Genomic DNA, 12,750 nt, shown 5'->3' with positions numbered 1-12,750 from the left:
GACATGACAAATAAAATAACCAAAATGGCTTGTTTTGGTGCCTAAATTGACCTCAAGTTCTGAAATAACCTACTGTATATATTTTAGAGTTATATTTTCACCTCCATAACTACTAGTACTGTATAATGATGGTTTGTTTTCTTTTTAATTTCTAGAACCCTGCAGAGGAAGCTAAAAACAAGCCCTCACAAATTAGGCTATAATAGTAAAACATTTGTTTGACTTACTGAAGTTTTGGCCATGGGATTGCAGTGAAGCCGTACCAATACAAAGCCAAAAGGTAAGCAGAGCTGCAAACGTGTTGACATAGGTGTGACAGGCTCTGTATTTGTGACTAGCCACAGTTCTGACAAATATATTTAGCTTTGCTGTGAAATGCTGCCTCGATTGAAAATTCAGTTGATGCTTTAACTTTTTTGTTGGCTCCCATTTTTTCTCTCTCTCCCTTTTCTTATAATTAAAAAAATAAGTTTAAGTATGGGCGGCACGGTAGTCGAGTGGTTAGCACGTCCGCTTCCCAGTTCTGAGGTCTCCGGTTCGAGTCCAGGCTCGGACCTTCCTGGGTGGAGTTTGCATGTTCTCCCCGTGCCCGCGTGGGTCTTCTCCGGGTACTCCGGTCTCCTCCCACATTCCAAAGACATGCATGGCAGGTTAATTGGGCGCTCCGAATTGTCCCTAGGTGTGCGTGTGAGTGTGGATGGTTGTTCGTCTCTGTGTGCCCTGCGATTGGTTGGCAACCAGTCCAGGGTGTCCCCCGCCTACTGCCCAGAGCCAGCTGAGATAGGCGCCAGCAGCCCCCGCGACCCTTGTGAGGAATAAGCGGTCAAGAAAATGGATGGATGGAGTTTAAGTATGGTCTTCGGAGGATATTTTCAAGGGCGTCATCTTAAAATTAACAGACGGTCCAATAATGAAGAAAACCTTAGCATCATCTGTTTGGGTTTTACAAGCCTGAATTGTATTTTTATTATCACTATAAGGATATTATTCACATTTGGTCCATTTTGCACTTTAATTAAATGACTTTGAAGGGCAAAGCATGCCCTGAAAGGGTATTTAATATTGCACATGCAGCGCATACAACTCAAATAGGTTGTAAGCTGTCATACATGTGTACAACAAAAATAGAACACAAAAGAGCTTGACTTCACCATTTCTTGTATCAATCCGTTATTTCCAGTCCAAAACTGTAATGACATGTTGTTCCATCTACTAATCAAGACTTTGTAATGAGCTGTTTTATCTCAAGTCTATCAACAAGGCCTTTTGATGTCGATGTATTCAGATTTGCAAATGACAGGTACAAAGGAGCCAGTCCTGCTCTTTTGCTCTATTATGTGCACTAGTAAGTAGCATGCTTCAAAGGGACCTGGCGCATAAACGCTCTTATTTAACTGCCTCACACAAGCGCTGCAGTGTGGCTGGCATTCCTCATTTCCTGCCACTCACTGACACCTATTGGTCAAAACATTGAAACACAGGACAGCAGGAGGGCTTGTCCCAGCGCTAGCCTTGCATAATAAGCACGTGTCCACAAAATCGTTTTTCTAATTAGACGCGTAAATGGAGGATGGACAAAGTCTGCCTTTCAAAACATAAGAACACTCAGTTTTCAGAGGTTGGGCTATCCTGGGTAAGTGTTTCAAAGAAAGGTTTCTTATTTCGGTTTCAAGGCAGGTTTAGGGGTTCAAACTAGACTTTCAAGCAAAAGTTTGTGGTTCTAATTGGATCCGAATTATATAGACTTGTTTTTTTTTAGGCGGATGCCGATTCCAGTGTTTAGAATAGAATTATGATTAATTAAGAAATTTATAATGAATAAAATAACTTATTTTTTGGTCCCTTAAGGTTAACAACAGAAAAGATCATAATTTCAGACAGAATTGTCCTATTGTATTTATTTAACATAGCAATAGAACCAATAGAAAAATAACACTCCCCCAAATTAGCCTATTTCCTGACAACCCCGCCCACTTTGTTGTTGTTGTTTTTTTGTTTTTTTAAATCAGGGGATATTTTCATGTCAGTATCTGTCTTCTGTTGTAATGTGTAATATGAAAAAAAAACATTCAAATGGGCTTTTTTTTTTTTTTGCCATTTTTTTTTGTCAAGATAAGAATTTCAGACATAATTGTCCTGTTGTATTTATCTAACGTTGCAACAGAGAGAAAAATACCACCCCAAATATTGGCCAATTTCTTGCCCTTTTTTTATTTTTTTTTATATATTTTCATGTCAGTATCTATGTCTTCTGTTGTAATGTGTAATATGAAAAAAAAGGTTCAAATGGACTTTTTTTTTTTTTGTCAAGATAAGAATTTCAGACATATTTGTCCTGTTGTATTTTTTTAACATTGCAACAGAGAGAAAAATACCACCCAAAATCTTGGCCAATTTCTTGCCATTTTTTTTTATTATTATTTTTGAACATTTTCATGTCAGTATCTATGTCCTCTGTTGTAATGTGTAATATGAAAACAATTGATTCAAATGGGCTTTTTTTTTTTGCGTTTTTGTCAAGATAAGAATTTCAGACATAATTGTCCTGTTGTATTTATTTAACATTGCAACAGAGAGAAAAATACCACCCTAAAAATTGGCCAATTTCTTGGCCTTTTTTTGGGGGGGGTATTTTCATGTCTATCTTTGTCTTTTGTTGTAATGTGTAATAAAAAGAATAAAAAAAATTCAAATGGGCTTTTTTTTATTTTTATTTTTTTTACTTTTTTTTGTCAAGGCTCACCTGTTTTTGTTGTTGTTTGTTTTGTTTTGTTTTTTTCCCCTCCCCTGATAATGTGACATTTGCAAGGCAAGCCTGTGGGCATTGTGACGTTAATTTCAGTCGACAGCAGGTGGCAGTACAGGACAAAATGGCCGCCCCTTTAAGACTGTGTTTAGACTATGGTGGGGGCAAAAATAAAAAAAAGGAAAACATCATTACACACACAAAAAAAAAATTCGACTTGACTTCCGCTTTAAAGTCAAATTAGAATTTCCTGTGACGCACGTGATGATCTCACACCGACTGTGTTGGTGAGCGGTGGGAAAAGAAATTAACTTGACCTGAATCTGACCTGAAAATAGAAGCCTTTCCTTCTGGTTGATGTCCTCCGGTCTCTAAAGTGAGAAGTGGGTCAACCGAGTGGCCACACATGCGCATATACGATGGCGGCGCATGCAGCAACAGGAGAAATCTTTGTAAACAAACAGATTGAGAGCCAGCGTCAGCTTTTCATTTCCGAGCACAATAGCGGTCGTCTCCCGAGCCCAAACAGTTTAGAAGTAATTACTGGTGCACCCCCCCCCCCACCTCCCAGAAAGGTGATTACGCCGCCACACTTGGCTGCCATTGTCGCCCGGCCGCGCACTCGCGCTCTTCAAGCTGACAAAGGAGGTGAGAGAAAAGTGTTTTCAAGAATTTAAAAGAACTTTTTTTTTTTTTTTAACAAGCTTCTTTTGGGAGATTAACTTGCAATGAGGGCTACCTGCGTCTGACTGACACATTCCCTCTCGGCATTCACGACGAAGGCCACAAAGAGGAGGCACAGCTGCATGGAAGCAAATGACAAAACGACAAAAGATAACAAACCTCAAGTGTGAAGAAATAAGAGTTGTTTTCTTTGATTTATTTATTTATTTTTTTGAACCTGGGAGGCTTCCATTCAGCGCAGAGGTCATTCCTTCTTTTTGGAGCAGGCACTCCAGCGCACAAGGCCTCAATCTAATTATTTGAGGACATGGGAGGCAAAGAGAAAGCACTCCTTACCACTTTATTCGGTCATTCTAGTCGACGGCTCCCCTTTTGCTTCCCCTTCCTTTCACAACCGACGTCACACATCAGTGGCTCCACAATTGGCAGGCTCCTTAGGGCTTCATATGTTACAGACATATACGTCTCGTGTACAGTAGTGTTAATTTTATCAGCCATTTTTAAATTTCGTCCCAGTTTCACTCACACTTGTTAGTTTTTGTCAGAGTTAGTCAACCTCATCCCGTTTTTATTTGGTCACTGTTTAGTTGACTATAAGTCAAGCATTTTTAGTCTTTATTTTAGTCCAATAAATCAGAATTGTTTTAGTCAGGACAATCATTTGACCCTTTGACAAAGTTTTTGTCAGCAGATAATATTGTACATTTCCATCTAATCTAAAACTACTTCACAAAGTTGTCTCTCATCTTTTGGATAAAATACAAGTTCACACAAAATTGCAGTAAATCAACAAATGGCAATGACTCCATGCTACAAGATAACAAATTAGCCAGGATTAGTTTGCGGTCGGATTAACATTATCGTTGGAACGTTATAGCTGTTGGATTAATCTTACAGAGGCAGGATTTGACAAAATCATAATTTTCACCTCATCTTTGTTCGTGAACTAAATTGTCCATAGATTTTAGTCTCGTTTTTATTAGGGATGTAACGATAACGGCAATATCACGATATTAAAACTGCAACACTATATCGTTGTCATCGTCATGTCACGATGTTAAAAGCAGCACATCTGTTAAAAAAAGTCAGGCTGATTTCCATTTGTGCCATTCTAGCACCCTCTGGTGGCTATTTTTTTATTTTTTATTTTTAGTGCAGTTTAATTTTCACAAGGGATGTTTTGGCCCTTCAATGTTTCAAATCCACGCTAATGGTCAGATGAAGGGGAACGTAATATGTTTGTGAACCGAGTCGATATGTGCGTGTATTAGCAAGCAAGTGCCTCAATATATACATTATATTTATATATTCTTTTTATATGTAATATAATATCTATTTCATTGCAGTAATGTACAAAAGCACAATATTGTGTGTGTGTTCTTTTTTAGACAGAGCTCTTTTTTTTTTTTTTTTTTAATACAATATTGTCACCTTTAATATCGTGATAATGATTGTATCGTGACCTTCATATCGTGTTAATATTATATTGTGATGCTTGGATATCGTTACATCCCTAGTTTTTATTAGTTGACGGAAATACAGACTGACTTAGCCGCAGTTATTGTTCATGAATGGGGCTTTTAGTCTAGTCTAGTTTAGTTTTCATCCGGTTAAAAATGTGTGTTGACGAAAACATTTTTTTTAGTTTTCATTGACGAAATTAATACTAGTGTACAGTGGATATAGGGATGGATTCAGAATGATAAACAGCAGTCGGCACACACCTACCAACATTTAAGTGCCTCTAATTATCCCTAAATCAAGTTCAGCTGCTCTAGTAGGCTTTTTGAACAGTTTTGTTGTCACATCCTACAGACCCTTCCAGTGTGACGTTGATGTACACCCCTTGTGGTGGAGGGCAGGGCGTCAATGCGAGTGAATTAGAAAACAATCAGCGTGACCTAGAAAATAGGTCAAACAGTTGATAGATAAATCAGCGATCAACGCTATGATAAGCCTGTGCGCGGCGGCCGATGCATGCTCTAATCATTAGAGCCCCCCCCCCCCCCCCCCCCAAAAAAAAGGCCAAGAAATTGGCCAATTTTTAGGGTGGTATTTTTCTCTCTGTTAATGATCTCATCTCGGTTTGAGCCATTAGAGTCTAATGGCTCAAACCGAGATGAGATCATTCTTTCAGCTGCCGTCAGCGATTGCAAACCAGGTGGAAGACATTGAGGAAGGAAAGACGAGCGCGGTGGCTAGCGCGAAACTACGATGCAACTGCATCGCACCCACAAAAAGTACGAGGATATGCTCAGATCATTCTATGTCAGGTAATTTTTCTCTTTTCCATATACAGTTGGTCATAACATTAACCTCTGATTGTAAATTCCAGGCAGACGTGATTAATGTGCCATAACTTAAGTGAAACAATCATACTTTTTTTTGCTTAAGTATTCAAGTAATTTTGAACAAAAACTTCACAATTTACCACAATTATCATAATTAACTCGGGCTTGATTTCTGCTGAGGAATGTGTAGTAAACTTGCAGTCTGTTTTGTTAGCAGCTAGCTAAGGTAGCTTGAAGACTTCGATATACAGCAAGACGAGTATATCCGGACACAAACGATTTAATGAATTACAATTGACACCATGCATGAAAGTTTGTCATTCATGAAATCAACAACAACAACATATCTGGACACAAACTTTCACTGGTTTCAATGAGTCGCAGTAATGTAGTGTCCTACTCGGAACGTTTTTGTGACACTTGACATATTTCCCACCTTTTAACGAAAACGCTCGCCGAGAATCAAGCTCTCTACATGCATTTGTTATGGGATGTTTGCCCTCCGGGAAGTGGAGTGGGAGCTAAGCAGTGACGTCGACTGGAAGGGTCTATAGCACAAGTCTTGTGAGAGATTCCACACTATCAGAGGGATTTCAAAAGGAATAATAATTGTAATCATTTACAAGGCAATGGAGCCCAGTCATCATCAACTGGAGAAACAACACAGCCTCCTAAAAAAGCAGAAATTTCTGGCAAGTACTTGCTGTTTATTGTATGTGACACCAAATTTTTCTCGTCTTCATTAAGTTTGGGCTACATTTGATCATTTTTCTTCAGCTGGAACTGGCAGTCAAGAAACAAGAAAGCCGCTGCTTGGAAGAAACATTTATGTCAGGGACAGCCTGCTAGAACATCAGAGCTTTATTGGGGAGGCACTTGAAATGGCAGCAGCACATAAGTCTGATTGTGATTGGTTCATTCTGAAGACAGCCACACCCCCGTCAGTGTGTAACTGACTAATTAAGAAACTGTTTATGAAACATCTGTAAGGAAAAGCCTACTAGAACATCTAAAGCAGGGTTGTCAAACTCATGTTAGCTCAGGGGCTGCATGGAGGAAAAATATATTACCAAGTGGGCCATATCTGGAAAATAACGGTATATAACTTAAAAATGATTGCCGTCATTTATACGCAGCTATTTGTGGGCCAGCCCGAAATTACGGAGCTCAACTGTCATCATATTGTTCCAACAAAAATAACACGGGAGCAAATGGAAGTTCTGGACGTGTTAAATCTACCTGTTTTGCATATATATTGTTCCCAGAATGCATTGCGTGGCACAGTTAACTCATTCACTCACTCCCAGCACATTTTTCGCAGTTTTACTGGATTTTGACTGATTTTAAAAGGCCCATAGAATTTTGTGTCCTATTGCTATCAAAACATGGAACCTATCAGAACAAAAGATGAGAGTCTCTTCTTTCATCAGGAAAAAAATATATATTTCTATCTGTTTCCATTTTGCAGCAATTGGCATTAGAATCTAGCAAAGTTTCATCATTATTCACAAATCTTTTTAAAACAGTGGGGGAAAAGAGCTTTTTGCAACATGGCCCAGGTTGATATCTTATACTCTGCTGCCACCTGCTGGCCGGTTTTGTAATAACTACCATTGCTTGAAGCATTCTCTTCAGTTCAGAGGCTGCATCAAAGCCTCCTATATGCTCTAGCATAAAAAAAACTAAGAAACATAAAAACATATAAATATGTCTTTGGGAGCATGGTAATATTTAAAATGGAACGGAATGGAATATATTTATACGTTTTTGGGAGCAAATGAGTTAATGACGTAATGTTATAAGGACGCTAATTCTTGTCATAGCTATTTGTGTTATCAGTAATTGAATTTGTGTCGTATTTAGCACGTTTATGTCGGTTTATGATTAAATAATAATAATAATAATAATAATAATAATAATAATTAAACAAACCGTAACTTTTAAGTTGTGTATAAAATAATGACGATTCCCCCGTACAGGTTGCATTGCTCATCTAAGGACTACTTGTGAAATTACAAATTTATGTGTTTTCTTTTTATTTATTTATTTATTTTTTAACTTTACAAAATTATCTCGCGGGCTGGATTAAACCCCTTTGCAGGCCTGATCCGGCCCGCGGGCCGTATGTTTGACACCACTGATCTAAAGTTCTGAACACAGCCACATCACAAGTAACTGTAACTAAGTGATTGTAACTTTTAACCTAATTGTAACAAAATAAATCAAATACATTAAATAAATACATGTTGGGGAAAGCCTGCTAGAATAGCTGAACTTTGTTTGGGGTTAATCAGAGGTACATAACATAACTTTGAATGTGTTTATTCTGAACACAATGATATTTTTTTTTCTCCAATTGATTTGAACAGGGTACAAGTCGATTAATGATGGTTTTATGCTCCAAAAATTTTGGCATTTCAACAGGGGCGTGTTGACTTATACGACAGTGCGAAACTGTCGACTTTTTTTCCGCAGCCATCTGCGTGAATTCGTACGCTTTATTGGTGAATTGTGGAACCCAAACTATTCACCATCAAAGGCAGATTAGACTGCAGACGCCCCCCCCCACCCCCCACCCCAATCTGATCCCATTCATTATGTCCACAGAGAGAGAAACTGCATGTGTCCTCGCTCGCCTAATGTGAAAATTGCTCATTCCTTTTATTTCAGATGGGAAAGTGGGACCTGAATGGATTTGCTTTAATATAGCGCACATGGGATACCACATGCAGAGTATGTGTGTAAAAAAAGGGGGGTTCAGACTTCTTTGCTTTTTGCTCACATAGTGGAAAGGCCCTGACAGGTGTGCTTTTGTACGTGTTATATGTCCATGTGAGTGTTTGTGCGCTTGCGGATGTGAATTAACACCGATATGAATGTGCGCGTGTTTGGGCGCCACTCCCCCGGTTGAAGCCAAAGGCCTTCTCACTTTTTAGAGCAGGCCACGATTTGACGCTGACTTTAGTGGAAGTAAGAGCTCCTAATCGAAGCGTGCGCGCGATTCGAGTTATCGCCTTTGTTTTTTGGCGTTGTCGTTAATCGGGAGTGACGCCAGGATCGAGCGGGAATGTTCACCAAAGCCGCTTTTGGTAAGCAAAGTCCGCTTTTGCTATTGCTTTACGCGTATTATGGAGCCTTAGAAATATGAGAAAATTCTTGGTAGTTTTTTTTTTTTAACTATTAAAATTGGTTTATTCTAGTGTTTTATTACTTAGTAAACATTTTAAATGTTTTTTTTTTTTAAATTTTTTATTTTATGAATTGATTTTGTGGACAAGGGACCAATTTGCATGGGCCTTTAGGACAGAAGTGTCAGAATTTTCTATTATTTTTTACTACTTTTTTTTTTTTTTAATTAAATATTGGTGGACTATATTAGAACTGCGACAAATGCTTTGCGTGTTTTTAATACATGAGCAAATGAGTTTACTTTAACACATATTAAATTATGAATTACTGTGTTGATCAGTGACATTCAAGATGGTGTGTTTGTGTGTTGTATACATTAAATTATGTTAAATTAAGTTAAATGTAGTTTTTATTAACTTTTTTGTCCATATGGGAAAGCTACATATATATATTTTTAAGTGTGTTAAAAAATCTGTTTTAGGGAAGTTTATTCTATTGTAAATTACACAAATAAAACATATTTTTCATTTTGTCAATTTGGGATCGTTGAAACTCAATATAGACAGACTTGTTTATTAAATATTTCAATACACTTTGGTATGGTTTTATACTGCTCCTTTTATGTAGTTATACATTCGACCACTAGATGTCAGGGTTTGCCTTAACATCCGAAACCTGCACCCTTGTCAGCCCCCTCCTTCTTCCTGCTCCCCTCACCAGCGTGTACCTGAGGGGGGTAAACTTGCGCAATCCTCCACATGCTATGACAGCTTCCCCAGGAAGCTCCGCTGACATTTGCCTCACTTTAATGACACAAGCTAATTAATCATTAGCTGTCCCCGAGGTATTGCAGTTAGAGGGGCTTTTGTCGTGCCTGCGCCCAGCGGGGGGCACCCGGCCTCGACGCGTTATGTATGCATAACTGCCTCGTTTTCCACGCCGCAACATCTTAATTCGCCGCCGTTTAGCTGCTTTGAGTGAAGCGACTTCTCCTTCTTTTCAGCCCCTCCGTGGCAGATCAAGTGTAATCTGCTCACAGATAGCGGCGGCACCTTAACTTTGCTGTCAGCTTTCTGGTGTAATACGACGTCGACTGTCTGTCCCCCCCAAAAAACCCGAAGGGGAACGTTTGGCTTATATGGCGTCTGTCGTAGAGATCAGTGCTGCTAAATACGGCAAATGCGGTCATTGGCCTTTTCCAAGTTAACAAAAAGCCCAGACTGTTTTATCTTTTTTTTTTTTTTTTTTTTGGAACATGATTTCTAATCAGTAAAGTAGTACTCTAAAGTATTATATTTTATAATACTATAACATAATTAAATAGAATGTAAAAAAAAAAAAGTTTGCGGCTGTGCTTTATGAATTCATGCTAAATGGACCTCCTGCTGATGTGCACTCATTGGCCACCGGGGGCAGTGTGATGAAATCTCAGTAATATTAGTTGTTTTCCACTGACGTTGAAGAAGACATGCTGCGAGAATTATGCTGCATTCGAGGATGGTCGGAAGTCGGATTTTTTTTAATTTTTTTTTTTTTACTTTTATCATTTAATCGTTTTATGTTCTTCTTCTTCTTCTTCTTCTTCTCCCTAGTAGTCGCTCAAGTGACGTGACAACAACAACAACAAAAAAACAGCAACTAATGTGCTTTTAAAGCCCCTGCATGTGGGCAAAGAGAGCCAGAGTCGTGGATGCACACAAAAAGTGGTTTATTGAACAGGACAAAACAGTCAAATACACAAATAGAAAATGAAAACACTTGCAAGGAGCATGGCACAAATGCTCACTCACTTGACTTCTCTGGACAACCAATAGGCCCCTCGTGATTGAAGACTGAGGGCAGCCATCTTACATTGCCACTTTTACTGCCGACTTCCGTTGTTGATGGTTCTGAAAATATGATAAAGACAAATCTTCTTACCATATTAGATAAAATAAATAAAAAAATAATAATTTTCTTAGTGATGAAATGTGCATGTACGCTTTTCCCAGACTTACTGGAACAACTGTATTTTCAGAAAATAATGTGAAAACACAATGGCGAAATCAGTGTATTCAAGTTAAACAGGCTTACCGAGTGGCAACGTAAGATGGCTGCCGGTGGCTTGACTTGATGGCAAGTAAGAAGCACACCAACTTCCACACATATTAGTGAGTGTGATTAATCAGTTCCATGACCACCATCTGGATGTCTGGACGCCCTTTCCAATGGTTTGATAACCCAACACCCTTTTGCCAACCGTCTTTTTTATTTATTTATTTATTTATTTTTAAATTAATCATTTCTCAAATCAACTCTCCCCACTGAAATGAATGGAAATGCTTTGATTTGTGACACCCTGAAAAAAGGCCACATTTTTTTGTGTGAATGAAGGCACAAATAATAACATTGTGTTTTCAAATCTAAATTGAGAAACATAACAAAAAAGAATGTAAAGAAATAAGTTGTTTTCACGAGTTGTAACTTGCGTTTTGACAAGTTTCGTTTTCACGAAGGGACGACGAGGAAAGACGGGGAATGCTATGGCCATGCTAGCTAATTGCTAAGCTAACCCAAGACTGACACGGCTCGGCTAGCGCATTTAACACCGGAATTAAGTGCTCGGGGTGATCGAGTTCACTTTTCTGGCTGGAACCACGTTAAAAAAAACAACAAAAAAACATTCAAATTTGAGCAACAAAATAGCAGGCAAATTAAAAAGACGACTTGTGTTAATAACACAACCAGAACCAGAAATGAATTACGCTACGCTACGGCATACATCACCCTGGAGGAGTGGCCTATCAGGTTTAAAAAAAACAAAACAAAACAAAAACAATCTCTCTCTCTCTCTCTCTCTCTCTCTCTCTCTCTCTCTCTCTCTCTCTCTCTCTCTCTCTCTTTATATTATATATATATATATATATATAGTATTTTAGATCTGTCACTATCGAACACTTAGAATCAATCTATCAATTATTTAATCGACTGATCTGATTCATTTTAATTTTGCATTAAAGTGTATTATAAAAATCATTTTTCCCCCCTAATTACTCTTTATTAAGCAGTGATTGGTCTTTATTTTATACTTTTTAGTCGTATAGTGATTTTTTTTATTTTTATTTTTTTAAAGGAGGCATGATGTTTTGCTATGTTATCAGTTAGGTCATTGTTTTCCAAAGCAAAAACGGAGGTTTGTAAATGTCTGATTTCGATTAAACACAGAAGATAATCAGTCTTCTTTCAGGAAGGATTGATTGATTGATTGATTGATTATTAAAATTGTTGTTGATTAATTTGATAATCAATTTACTTAAATTTGAACAGCTCTAAGATATTTATAACATCAGTACTATTCTGTTTTTCACAATAGAGTCCTGAGTTTATTTTATTTATTTTACTTTATGTTAATGTGTTATGTGGTTATATATTTTTTTGTGTAATAATTTGCTTCAGCCTCATGAGAATAACCTGAAAAAAAAAGCTCCACAAAAGTTGCTCCTCAAATGAAGACATTGATTTGCAAAACTGTTCTGCAAAGAAAACCAAAATTATTTCAAAGATTGGTGAATTTTTCATATAAGCATTTTCTGGTGTTTTGATGTGGCTTGTCAAGAAGAAGACACACTGAATTTCTGCCAAAGCTATTGTTTTTCTATTTGGTTGTTTAATACCCTTTTATAATTTGCATCCATATATTTACTATAATTACTGCAGCATTAGCATTGGTTATCTGTGACGTACAAAAACGGCGGCCCATTTGATGTCACTTGGCCTTGTGGACTCTGTCAACACACTTACGCAATGAATGCTAAAATAGCGCCCATGAAAGGATCCACCCATTGGCGGATAACGACGCTCATTATTTCCATGTTATAGTTTGATGTACGTTTGTTGTGGCTGCGCCTGAATAAAGGTGGT

The 12,750-nt window shown here is 37.9% G+C and overlaps 1 protein-coding gene across 2 annotated transcripts in view; it reads left to right on the top strand.

Annotated features, from left to right (window-relative positions):
* Positions 1 to 3,023: 3,023 nt before the first annotated feature.
* Positions 3,024 to 12,750, top strand: part of LOC144025958 (uncharacterized) — a 32,309-nt gene continuing 22,582 nt past the window's right edge. The window contains exon 1 of one of the 2 annotated variants that reach the window (XM_077532373.1): positions 3,024 to 3,394. In XM_077532373.1, coding sequence (XP_077388499.1) covers positions 3,166 to 3,394 — 229 coding nt within the window. In that variant the 5' untranslated portion in view covers positions 3,024 to 3,165. Of the gene's footprint in view, positions 3,395 to 5,536; positions 5,704 to 12,750 lie in introns of those variants that run through there. The other variant, XR_013285003.1, reaches the window with a different exon arrangement.

This window comes from Festucalex cinctus, chromosome 9 (assembly GCF_051991245.1).
Source record: "Festucalex cinctus isolate MCC-2025b chromosome 9, RoL_Fcin_1.0, whole genome shotgun sequence".
NCBI lineage: Eukaryota > Metazoa > Chordata > Actinopteri > Syngnathiformes > Syngnathidae > Festucalex > Festucalex cinctus.
The sequence above is the reverse complement of the archived record's forward strand: the minus strand, read 5'-3'. Positions and strand labels throughout refer to the sequence as shown.